This window comes from Ammodytes marinus, assembly GCF_949987685.1.
Source record: "Ammodytes marinus genome assembly, chromosome: 2".
Classification (NCBI taxonomy): Eukaryota; Metazoa; Chordata; class Actinopteri; order Uranoscopiformes; family Ammodytidae; genus Ammodytes; species Ammodytes marinus.
The window spans coordinates 31,192,652-31,206,697 of NC_137231.1; the positions used below are offsets into that span (position 1 = coordinate 31,192,652).

The 14,046-nt window shown below is 43.0% G+C and overlaps 1 protein-coding gene across 2 annotated transcripts in view; it reads left to right on the plus strand.

The window, feature by feature from the left end:
- rasgef1ba (RasGEF domain family, member 1Ba) overlaps nt 1-14,046 on the plus strand; it is a gene marked incomplete at its 5' end in the record, with an annotated part of 155,507 nt that overhangs the window by 106,008 nt on the left and 35,453 nt on the right. For both annotated transcript variants that reach the window (XM_080039301.1, XM_080039302.1), the window contains 4 exons: nt 2,059-2,274; nt 3,434-3,508; nt 5,940-6,035; nt 7,376-7,478. In XM_080039301.1, the coding sequence (XP_079895427.1) occupies nt 2,059-2,274; nt 3,434-3,508; nt 5,940-6,035; nt 7,376-7,478 (490 nt within the window). The remainder of the gene's footprint in view (nt 1-2,058; nt 2,275-3,433; nt 3,509-5,939; nt 6,036-7,375; nt 7,479-14,046) is intronic.

Consider the following 14,046-nt stretch of genomic DNA (forward strand, 5'->3'; position numbering starts at 1 on the left):
CACTCACTCACTCACTCACTCACTCACTCACTCACTCACTCACTCACACACACACTCACACACACACACACACACGCTTGTTTGTAGTGGCGACAGAAGCTACGGCAGATGGCGGGGCTTTTGAAGTGGCAACTGGAGCGATTTGCTGCTGGTTTCTCTCACTGTTATCCCACTGAGCGGAGAGGGAGTGTTGTCAGGCTTTAGCTGTGTGTGTCTACGGTGTTTACACAGATTTAAATTTGAATGGCGGTGTTTTATGTAGCAAATTTTAGATGATTTTGAATATATTTTTTTAATCTCCCCATGTTTGTTTTACATGTTTGACATTGGAAAGTGTCTGTTACTGGCTTATCTATTATTATATATTTCTTGCTGGAAAAAATTAAGAGACCACTCCAAATGTTCAGTGTCTCTCGTTTTACTATTTAGAGGCATATGTTTGAGTAGAATGAACATTTTGGTTTTATTCTATAAACTACTGACAACAATTCTACCAAATTCCAATACATGTTTTTGTCTTTAAGAGCATTTTTCAATAAGTAATGTAGAGATGAAGATTGAAGAAAAATCCAGACTGGTCTCTAAATTGTTTCCGGAGCTGTAGTATTATATAGCTGCGGGCTATGCTTCTTCCCAACCCCGTTGAACCAGAGTTGTGTTTGTAGAACCCAGATTTCTGGAGGCTGAATTGGCAGAAAGTCGAGGGAAGAGAAGGGATGTGGTTATGAGAGAGAAAGGGACACACACAGACATAGGCACAGATACACACACACACACACAGGGGCACACATACACAGAGGCGCGCACACACACAGACATAGGCACAGACATAGGCACGCACACACACACACACACACACACACACACACACGTCCTCATCATCACCTCCAACAATTCTGGGCAGTTCATAGCGGTGGTATGGAACCAAGCCACGGACAGGATATTCTGTGTTAATACAATAACACACACACACACACACACACACACACACACACACACACACACACACACACACACACACACACACACACACACACACACACACACACACACACACACACACACACACATTGTCTCACACACCAAATTAAACACACATGTCCTACTTCCCTCTATAGACTCTCTTATGTAACCCCATGTTCCAAACTGTGTCAGAGAGGGAACAGTGATCTAACCGCGCTCTGTTTAGGGTTCAGGGTTTGGCTTCAACTCTTGACCCTCTACGTCCAGTCACCCAACAGTCTCCAGTCTTAATGAGCCGGGCACGGAGAGGCTTCCATAGGCATATAATAAGACCAAGGACGCAGAATCCAAAAAAAGAAAAGGAAAATTAATAGTCGGAGCATCTACTAGAGTCGGACCTCTTTCATTGACAGAGCCGTGCACTGGAGGGTGTGTGTGTGTGTGTGTGTGTGCGTATGTCTCAGTGTGTGTGTGTGTGTCTCAGTGTGTGTGTGTGTGTGTGTGTGTGTGTTACGGGCTGCGGAGGGTCTCTACTCTTGTGCGAATAAAATGCTTTTGTGTACAATGATTTTGACCTTATTGTGGTGACCCTTTGAAAGTCAGAAAAATAACCCCTTCCCCATTTACATTGGAGTGAATGGCGGGATCCACTTCTGGGTCTTTTCTGCCATAGAATCTTTAGAGGCGTTGCAGTTTCGATGGCCGTTGCGTGGTTTGGGTTGAGAGCTGGCATCAGTGTTCAGTCAGTTCAGACAGACAGACAGACAGACAGACAGACAGACAGACAGACAGACAGACAGACACACACACACACACACACACACACACACACACACACAGACAATTCCCTGTGAGTTTGTAACCATATAATCCCCTCTCTTCCCCCCCCCCCTCCCCAGGTATACAGGAAGGCAGTGGGTCAGCTGAGTTCGGGTCTGATCCGCAGACAGACAGACAGACAGACAGACAGACAGACAGACAGACAGACAGACAGACAGACAGACAGACAGACAGACAGACAGACAGACAGACAGACAGACAGACAGACACAGACAATTCCCTGTGAGTTTGTAACCATATAATCCCCCTCCCCAGGTATACAGGAAGGCAGTGGGTCAGCTGAGTTCGGGTCTGATCCGCAGACTGACAGTGCTGGGTCAGTATGAGGAGGCTCTGGTGAAGATCAACTCCACGGCCACGGAGAGGCTGAGCGCGCTGAAGGCCAAACCCCAGGCCGCCACGCTGCGGGACATGCTGTCCATCTGCAACGACCCCTTCACCGTCGCACAGCAGCTCACACACATAGAACTGGTGAGAGGGACACACACACATGGGCAACACACACACACACACGAACGAACGCACACAAGCACGCACACACACGCACACACTGGGTCACACACGCACACACACACGAACGAACGAACACACACACACACACACACACACACACACACACACACACACACACACACACACACACACACACACACACACACACACACACACACACACACACACACTATGGGACTTCACTGTTTGCTAGGGTTGTTAAACCATATAAATGTTGCTGAATTTCAATAGTTAATCGCGAAGAATCACTTTTTTTTTCATGGCATGTTCAAAGTTCTATTATTTTGCTTTTCACAACAGTTTCTAAGTCCAAATGAACAGTTTAAAGCAATTCTTACATTGACCCAATTGAAACCTGTCACCGAACAGACTCATTTTCAACTGCCTCGTCATTGCATCACACCAAAATAATTTACTGTGACCCGTCAAACCAAATGAAACTGTAATTGTTGTCTTCCAAAGAACATTCAGGAGTCCTGCCAATGACTCACACACACATCGAACCAACAACCAAATTGATAGTGAGAGGTAGAACATGAGAGGGAAGGGAGAGCGACACACACACACACACACACACACACACACACACACACACACACACACACACACACACACACACACACACACACACACACACACACACACACACACAAACACATCGAACCGAAGGGGTAAAAAAAATCCCAAATCGATAGTGAGGGTTAGAACATGAGAGGGAAGGGGGAGCGGACATGTTTGATGGATTACTGATCATTGTTATTGATTTAAGATGTGAAACTAAACACCACGACTCCACACACACACACACACACACACACACACACACACACACACACACACACACACACACACACACACACACACACACACACACACACACACACACACACACATCAATTCCCACTTTGGCCACAACCATAATAATTCAAACTCTTTCTTAATATTATACTATCACCAATATGTACCAAACTAAAGATGTTCTTTCTTTCTTTCTTTCTTTCTTTCTTTCTTTCTTTCTTTCTTTCTTTCTTTCTTTCTTTCTTTCTTTCTTTCTTTCTTTCTTTCTTTCTTTCTTTCTTTCTTTCTTTCTTTCTTTCTTTCTTTCTTTCTTTCTCAGGAGCGACTGAGTTACATCGGACCAGAAGAATTCGTCCAGGCCTTCGTACAGAAAGACCCGCTGGACAATGACAAGGTAACGGCTGCATCCCTTTTTATTCACATGTTGGAATAGATGGACGGATAACAGAAGCACATACACAAGTTATGCAATGTTTAGTTTTGTTGGCTGAAATCCTCAGTCTAGACTTGGAATGTTCAACTTTTATTATTATATATATTTAATCATTAAAGGTGCAGTGTGTAATATGACATCATCAAGAAAGTTCATCATCAAGAAAGTTCTACAAAGTTCTAGAATGCAACGCTCCCTGGGTAACCCCAACCCTTTAGAATAATAACAGAAGCTACAGTGGCCTTCAAGGACAAGAACAATTCTAAATTGTATACAATGCACCTGATGACATTCCAACTATGACACTTTCAAGATGGCGGCACTAAGCCTTGGTCCAAAATATGCAGAAATATGGACATATATGAGACCCTTTCTAAGGGAAAAAATATATATAAAAAAAAAAAATCAGCTATTATGCACTAAATTAAATGTACTTATGGATATTATAATTACTTTCTACAAAATCTGCTAGGAAATAAAACCCAAAATTCTACACACTGCAGGTTTAATTTCTTTGAGGAAAAAGTCGAGATTTCGCCTTTTATTCTCGCAATGTGTATATAGTGGAAAAAAGAGGCACTTATACCAATGTCTCCAAAGGGAAGATGGAGAGCCTACTGCACTATAGCTTGACGTGAAGTGTTATAATTACATTATTTGAGACATTCAAACGACTGATAAATATGTACATAAGGTTCCTCAATGAAGGAGGAAAAGGGCTGTTTATGTGATAACGAATAGACATTTGTTCTGTTGGTTACATCCTCAGTCTAGACCTGGTATGTCCTTGTCTTGTGTTTCGGGAGGGATAAAGAAGAGATACAAACGGCCTAGATTTTTTTTCTTTTTCTTCCGGACAGATTATTTTTAAATTGACACAACACACAGGCAGACGCTCACACAGGTCAAAGTGAGGCGCGCACACACACACACACACACACACACACACACACACACACACACACACACACACACACACACACACACACACACACACACACACACACACACACACACACACACACACACACACACACACACACACACACACACACACACACACACACACACACAACACACAGGCAGACGCTCACACAGGTCAAAGTGAGGCCAGGTGAATTTAAGCCTGTCTGTAGCAACAGCAGACCAAATATCCGCCCGTAACACACACACACACACACACTGAGACACACACACACACACTGAGACACACACACACTGACACACACACACACTGAGACACACACACACACACACACCTCACCGACAATTTCCTCAAATCATCCCCCGTGTCTGGATGAGATGTGCATGCATGCCTCTGATCTCCCCTAGCAACCACCACTGCTAAGAGGGTTTGTTTTGGGAGTGTGTGTGTGTGTGTGTGTGTGTGTGTGTGTGTGTGTGTGTGTGTGTGTGTGTGTGTGTGTGTGTGTGTCTAGCGGTGGGCTCTCTCTCGTCTGGCATTCGACTGCTAGGCAACAGTCCCTCTTTTTTAGAAGTGAGGTGATTGGGGGGTTAAGGCTGCCTTTTGTGCCTTGGGGCTATCCTGCCTCGTACCCCCAATGAGCTGTGTGTGTGTGTGTGTGTATACTTGTACAATTATTTTTGTGAGAACCAATTTCAGTTTTAGACCTTAAGAGTGAGGACATTTTGGCCTGTTCTCACTTTGGGACAGGCCTTTAAATGAGCTGTTTGAGGGTTAACAGGTTAACTGGTTTTAAGGTTCAGGTATGAATTAGGTTTATGTTAGGGTTAGTGTAAGGGTTGGGGTTAGGCATTTAGTTTTGATGGTTAGGGTTAGGGTAAGGGGCTAGGGAATGCATTATGTCAATGAATGTCCTCACAAGTATAGCTGTGTGTTAAAATCAGATCAGGAAAACCAACCTGTGTGTGTGTGTGTGTGTGTGTGTGTGTGTGTGTGTGTGTGTGTGTGTGTGTGTGTGTGTGTGTGTGTGTGTGTGTGTGTGTGTGTGTGTGTGTGTGTGTGTGTGTGTGTGTGTGTGTGTGTGTGTGTGTGTGTGTGTGTGTGAGAGAGTGTCGTAAGGCCATTGGAATGTGTGGATTTAGATCAAGAGGAATCGGACACAAAGGACCAGCGTGCATATTGTGAATCTGAATAACATTGGGCCACTATTGTGCCTTTTTATAGAAGTGTGTGTGTGTTGTGTGTGTGTGTGTGTGTGTGTGTGTGTGTGTGTGTGTGTGTGTGTGTGTGTGTGTGAGATTAGCTACACAAACCAATAGTTTTTATGCTCAGTGATGCATTGAGAGAGAGAGAGAGAAAAAAATCACATATCAGCTTTTTATTCTAACTTTTCAGCACTATTTTTTTGTGATTATACAATTATGTTAAATGCTCATTAAAATGGTTTTATTGTTGTTGTTGTTGCAGAGCTGCTTCAGCGATCACAAGAAAGCCGCAAACCTGGAAGCGTATGTGGAATGGTTCAACAGACTCAGTTATCTGGTGGCTACAGAGATATGCATGGTGAGTTATGAGACAATATGAAACCCTAGTGCAGGGGTGTCCAAACTACGGCCCGCGGGCCAACTGCGGCCCGCAGCCCGCTTTTTATTGGCCCGCGGCCGATTTTAAAGTTATAATGTAATATGGCCCTTTGAAAAAAAAAATATATATATATTTTTTTTTTTTTTTTTTTTGCATTTCTTAGTTAACCCACTAGTGCAGGGGTGTCAAAACTGATTGATTGGCCCGTGGCACATTTTAAAAATATAATGTAATATGGCCCTTTTAATTTTTAAATAATTTAAATGCACTCATTATATTACAGAGAAATATGTCCCATAAAAGAAAAAGAGCACCAAGCCCATCCCAGAGGACCCTGCATAATATCTTATTTTAAATTAATATTATTATGGAAAATCCATGTCCTTCTCCAATAGCTTCTAATTCATCTGACACAGTGTCTCCATTTTTTTTCATACAAAATTCTTCATCTTTAGCCTCTTAATTTCCCTCTCAAAGTGCACCAGATTCATGCATTTCACTTTGAAAACTTTAAAAAATCTCCCGGGGGGGCATACCCCCGGACCCCCCTTGGAGGGGCGGGATCTCAGCTGGCTACTATTTTCACCCAGCTGGACATTGGACACATTGGACTGGGTGTATCAATGGCATTTAACAAGAGGGGGATGTATCTGTTTAATGTGCAAGTAAAGTGTTGCCGTGAAGAAGGATTACAATTTACGAAAACACTATGAAACTAAACATCAGAGCAGCTACATGTCCTGATAAATGTGTTATTTTTTGCAAAGTGGCCCGGCCCTTCGTAGATTTTTCTGTATGTGGCCCTCAGTGAAAAAAGTTTGGACACCCCTGCCCTAGTGTTTTTCAAGAAGTAAAAAAACAATGATTTGGCAACAATTACTGATCATTTTCATCAAATAAACTGTTAAAAGTCTAGTTAATAAAATGTTGATTACAATAGTAAAAAAGACCATCTCAAGTTACCAGAGCTAAAGGTGATCAATCAAAAAACACTTGCTGAAAAGTCATGAACATGTGCACCTTGTGTCTGACCACAACACTATCTATATATAATATAATATATTCAGTTGCAGTGATATAAACCCAAGAAAAGCTAAACGTCTTGACATTACAGAAGCTGGAGTTAATGCATGTTTGGCTTAATTAATTCAATTGATGTAAAAACGAGTTGTTTTAGCACCTAAAACTCATCACTCATCTCCAGGATCACCCGAACTCTTTTCTAAATGTCCCATAAAGTACAAGCAAAGTTTTATAGGTTATGCATAGCACTTTAATGATCATTTCTTTATAATGAACGTCCTCCATTTTGCTTTCAGCCCGTGAAGAAGAAGCACCGAGCCAGAGTCATTGAGTTCTTCATCGACGTGGCGCGAGAATGTTTCAACATCGGAAACTTCAACTCGCTCATGGCTATCATATGTGAGTCTGTGTTTATTCTTCTACTGATATGAGACATATGATGTGTGCTTTTACTTTGAAAGGACTGCTACTATCCTTTTCAGAACTCTATGTATTAGTCCTTATTATATTAAGGAGGAAAAGTAGTTGACAAAAGTGGTTGCGTTCCGAATCGCATACTTTCTACTATATAGTATGTAGAAAAAAGATTTAGGATGTCCCGATTCTTGTGGCCAGATTTAGGATGGTTAGAAGTACCCGGATGTCCTACTTCATGCGGCCAAGATTGTTAGTGTTGAAAAGTGCATTTTTGGGCGATTCTGACCCACAATCCAGTGCGCACGTGAAGTGACGTCACATCGACGAAGCCTCCATATGAAAACAAACGGGGATGCGACGGATATAAAAGCAAGAGGCAAGATCAAGGCGCAATGTTATGATGAAATAAGAGAGAAAAGTATGTCCCAATAGTATGCCTACTGCATCCTTACTAGATTATTTTTATCGTCGGATGTAGTATGTAGAATAGAAAAAAGAAAGAGTATGCGATTCGGAACGCAACCAGTGATTTTGTTTTTAGGTAATCAAAAACTAACATTTTGACTCTGCCTTCTTATGTAGACCAACACACCTTAAGTTTACAATGAAAGATACATTTTCATCACATATGAACGATTGTTTATCTCAACAAAAGATAAATAGTTGGCTCAAATGTAGACAGTTTTCCTTCAAACTTAGGAGTTTAAATCTAGCGCAGACGGCCTTAAAATTGAGAGTTTTCCCAACTTAACTTTTTACACTGTATGAAAAAGTTTTGCACTAATGTGTGTAGTATTTTTAAAACGTTATCCGCCTCATTTGGACTCTGCACTTGTTCCCTGTGATTCCACACACACACAAATACACACACACACACACACACACACACACACACACACACACACACACACACACACACACACACACACACACACACACACACACACACACACACACACACACACACACACACACACACACACACACACACACACACACACACACACACACACACACACACACACACACGCACACACACACACACACACACACACACACACACACACACACAGAGCTTTTTCTTCCAGTTTATCAGATCAGACTAAAGTGGTGAATGCGATTTGTTGTTCGAGTGAGAATTGCATTTAGTGATGTAATCTGTCTCTCTCCCCATTCTAAACGAAACACAGTAAACTCCCATGACTTAGAATCTGTGTGTGTGTGTGTGTGTGTGTGTGTGTGTGTGTCACTGTGTGTGTTCTTGCATTTATCACTACGTGGGGCCCAGGCTATTGGAGCACACCAACGGTGTGGGGCCCTGAGACCTTGTGGGGCCCAAAATGGTGGGCCCCACACCGATCTTCATCTATCTGTGCTCAGGAGCCTCCCCTGATGGGGCTCTTGCTTTTTTTTCGTTTTTTGAAATTTGGCCCGCAAAGTGACAAAAAATAGAAACGTGTGTAAAAGTGTGTGTGCTCACTATCGCCCCCTTTACCGGACCCCAGTACTGCACCCGATACACACTTACACACTCCACACACACACACCGGAAGGAGGGACCCACAAAGTGTCAAAAACTAGGTATGCCTATGTGTGTAAAAGTTCTTCTTCAGTTCTTCTGTAGGGTTTATTGGCAAAACACAACAACCTTTCACTGTCAGGGCTTTTGGGGAAACAGCAGGCAAAGCATATCATAATAGTATTAAGTTCCGAAGAGAAATTGATGTAGCAAAAATAATCTAGTTTAATTTTTTTTTAAATGTATTTACTTTTATTTGTTCCTTTTATTCAGCATTTATCTCTTGTTCACACTCCAGTCCAAGTTGGTTTGCCAACCGCCAATAAACCCTACAGAAGAAGAAGGTGGTCTGATAGTGATGGCATGGTGAAACTTTTTGAAGCCAGTGTTAAATAGTCAGATATATTAAAGGTCATTCTATCAATTTGTAATACACTCAATAGGCTATACTGCCCTGCAATAGTCCAGGCATGGCAAGACTGACAAGTAAATTAATCAATATATCTTAATAAATACATTTCATGTATCGTTCATGTATTCATTCATATAAATGAAATGTATATTTGGTTTAGTGTATTATTATGGTTATGAAACATGACAATGCATAGGGATCTAATAAATATTTTATGTCAAATTTGAATAACACAATGGGAACAATTATTTTCAAACTGTCGCAGTGTTATAGCAAAGTAAGGACCAGTGAATGTGCTTGTGCAACTTAAAAATTTGTATTTAGAAACAAAACATTTTCCACTATGCTGGGGTTCAGACTATTTCTCCTTTTATAAACCACTTCTCCTGCTTTGGATAACACTCTTACACATAGTAGGCTACAGATGAGGGTATGTTTATATCACTCACAAACCAACAAATCACCGATACTGATACTACCCCACAAAGTGTGAGTGGAGTGGATCCACAATAAGCGAAGCACTTCAGGGATTACTCGACCCACTCTCAGAAGAATCGGCATTGACCGACGGCAAGTTAGATTACGTCCCATTACCTATGCCTATCACTAGTGGTCTGGTTGCTTTTATATTTCTTGGAAATATAACAGGTAGGTGTTATTAATTTGATTAAGTCAAAATGATTCGGAAAATATTCAGTGATATTACTGTACATATAATGGCCGCGTTTCCCAGAATCGATCGTTCTTTGGGGCCAAAGAAGGGTCGAAAGAAGGGTTCGCCAAAGAACGAGCGTTAAGATACGGGTGTTTCCCAGATGGCTTCTTTGGTGCCTTCTTTGGAGAACGCGTAAGACGAAGCGAAAGAAGTACTTTGGTGGGAGCTGTCCACCGCGGTCGTGCTGAAACTGAATAAATCGATGCCAGGCGAATCGATCACCCACCTCTTTATCAGCGCATAAGTCACACACAGCGCCCCGTGGTCACCCCCACACAGGTGGAATTAGGCTACGCATGTATCGTGTGTGTGGGGGGGGGGGGTGGGCAACAAGTGTATCCAAGTAGTAATCAAGCCCATTAGCGCATATATACCCCGTGGATAGGCACACACATGTGAGAGTGGAAGAAAGCGGCAGCAAAAGAAACAAGTGGGCACCGTTGTTTACCGCGGAGGAGATGGGCGTCTTAGTGGACGAGGTCTGGCAGCACCGGGCAGTTTTATTCGGGGGAACAAGGGGCAAAAAGGGGCAAAAAGAACATCAACCGTGTTAGGCAGGCCATAGCCGAAAATATGTCCCCCTCCATCCCATGTGGCCTGCGTGACTGGCGTGCTGTGAGGAAGAAGTGGCAGGAGTTCCAGAACCAAACAAAAAGGAAGAGTGCGAAGGTTTCACTAATCAATCTCCCTTCGTTGCAGGTGATGCAGACACCCAGTAAAGACAGCGCGGAGTAACCCCTCCCCCATATGGTTTCAATAAACTACTTTGGTTTCCTTTTCAACCATGTATTGTGTGGATCATTTTGCATTGAAATGAGTGTCAAACCTATAGCAACAAAAAGTCCCAGGCAAGTTGTAATTTATCTCAGCATAGGTTAATGACGTGTGCGTATAGTGCGCCCTTTCAACAGCATTCCAGTGCCAGACTTTCAGGTAAAGCACTCGGACACTGCAGCAATACTTATAGTGTGCAGGACGTTACATGTAGCCTACATCTGCTGGCTCTGTTTATTTATTTCAGCCTTCAGGCCTGAGAGTTGATATGGATGATGTGGTGGTTGTGGGTTTATGGTTTAGTGATCAGTGCTTGGTGACTGGTGGTAAAGGGGTAGGGGCTGGGGGTTGTTGGACCTCAGAAGAGGTAGATATGTTCTTAAAAACGCAGCGCAGCCAGAAGCTGCATCTCCGGGCTGAAGGAAAAATTGCATGTGTGTGGAGACACCAGAGTGATCAGCTGTTGGATCTCCGCACGGCCGGGGCAGTCGGTACTTTGCCTGGAAGGCCCGGTCTGATAGCACGTCCAGTGGGGAGAAGTGCCGACGCACGTATGCATTTATGTAAACCGTCTGGCTTCGCGCACGGCGAGGCTGTTGTATTGCAGCCATGGTTTCTCACACGCGCGGCTTTGGCAACGCCTTTATAGCAGGTGGAGCCGCTCTGGATGAGGTTCAGCTGAGTTCAATTAAATCTGTTTCCTTGATATCTGTCAAATGCCACAGGGTTGTGGATGTTTTTTTATGTGTAGTACTATAAACTCACATGTGTGTGGAAAACGTAAACGTGTAATTCATTAAAACATTTTTTCTCTACTATTAGTTTATGTTTATTGCGCCAGGTCCGCATTGAACATTGTTTTATTATTTCGAAAAGTGGAGGAAATAAATTTCCCTGACGTGGCATGATCACTGACGATTTGGTCGCTAAGAAGGTTGAAAGAGTGGGTCAGTGCCGTCGTACAGTTCCATCTTAGTGAAAGTACTACTTTCGCTAAGAACAAATCTGGGAAACGCATTCTTCTTTCACAGCGTTCTTAAGAGCGCTCCAAAGAAGTACTTTGCCCAAAGAGGCTCTTTGGGAATCTGGGAAACGCGGCCAATGTAAGCAAATGTAATACAATGCTGTTTTACACAGTGGCGAACCTAGCCATTTTGGGGCTCCAGGCGAACAGTAATTTGGGGGCCCTTGCATCTAATGTACCTTATATCGCGCACACTGAGATACTCGATTGGTCTAAGAGGATCCCACATCACTGGGTCAAACTGAGCCATTAACTGAACCTGACCCATGACATGTCCATTGCCTAGTCCCAGGGGTGGATTACTGCACGGGCACACCGGGCACAGGCCCAGGGGCCCAAGGGCTCAGGGGGGCCCTTAGCCAGAGATACTGATAGTAACTTTTTATGTTGCATAGTCAAAGAGCTCAGTCACTGATGTCAATAACTGGGTCCAAAAAGGAATAGCCTAAATATAAGGATACTCATTAAAATGTAACAAGATAGAAATCATCATGGGCCCCTCAACTAGTAGGGGAGAAATACAAAAGCAGGTTAAAAACAACAGCATTAGTAGCTCTGTCTAAGGGGCTTCATGAGGGGCCTTGAAGCACATACAGAAATAAGCTTTCTATGTGTGAATTCTAAATGTTTCATAAAAAGTAGCTATCCACCCTGAATCTGTTGAAATGGGCCCCTCCATCATAGAACATGGGTCTGCAGACCCATCTACTGTACTGTTTTCACAGTTGCAGAGTAAAGAAGAGTGCTGCTTGTTTAAGAAAAATCTGTAAAATAATGTAGCCTCTAAAATTTCCTCTCAAAGTGCACCAGATTGATGCATTTTACTTTAAAAAGGTAAAAAAAAAAATCCGGGGGGGCATGCCCCCGGACCACCCAACAAGGTACAGGGTCCCTCCAACAGTATCCCAAAATCCTGTGGGAAACACTGACTTCCTTAATATGTTTTTGCCATTAATTGTTTGTATCTGTGTGGAAAAGTCAGTGTACCGGACTGGATAAGGGACGAGTGGGGGCCCTTTAAGAGTCTGTGCCCAGGGGCCCATTATCTCATAATCCGTCTATGCCTAGTCCTAGTTCATTAAGTGTGTCAGAGGGGCCACGCAGAGGAAGCTTTCTCTCTGACAGGAAGTTGATGATTGCCACTAACCTGGATAAAATTCTAGAGACCAATATGACTTTGCTTTCAATTAAATGTGTTGTTTTATTTTTTAAATACACAGTGAATTACAAAATAGCCTGTGTCCACAGAGTCTAGGCCTATTTGAAATAAAATCTTCAAATATATTTAAAAAAAAGAGGTTATAACCCTGCCTTCTTTAAGCATGGATAGTAGTGACTAAGTGTGCAGGGGAGAGAGAAATATACACAGATAGAGGGAGGAAGAAATAGCTTTATTTTGCTTTTTTACTTAAATTGATCATTGATGGCTTTAGACTGACTCCTGCTGTCGCAAGCCTATCAGCTGTTGTTCTGAACAGCTGTTACACACGGAGGTGAAAACGACATTGAAACAACTATCGCCTGGCTGGGCTGACTTAAAGTCGAGCAGCCAAATATAGCCTAAACTAATAGGCCTAAATATTGTTACAAAAATACAGGCAATGTGTTGTGTGATTTTTGTCAGTAGCCTACAGTAGACCTAGAGGCTGGCCCCGATCGCCACTAACTGTTCTGTAATACACGATCGCCGATCACGTGAACACACAGGCGTCTTTAGCATATATGCATCCAATCCGCGGTTCACGTGGGTCCCAAACCGTGAGGGTTGGTCCGAATGGACCACGGATCAACCGTGATCCGTTGCACCATTAATTATCTCCATCAGTTTGTTGACACACATTCACGTCATTAGCATAGCTGCTGGCTGAGCCAGAGCCACCTGGATTGACAGTAGGAGCTGGAACGTTACCGGTTAATGATGTAGACAGCTGTTCTTCCGTCTAAGGTCCCGCTGCCACCGCGCCGGGTGCTGTAAAAAAGCTTAATAGCTTCGGCAGCTTTGATATTAAGTCCTGACTTTGGTCCTTCTTCTGTTTGTTTTGTGACCCGCTCTCGTATGTTCGCTTCATTTTGGTATAGGTAGGTTAGGTTTATCTCGTCTCTCTC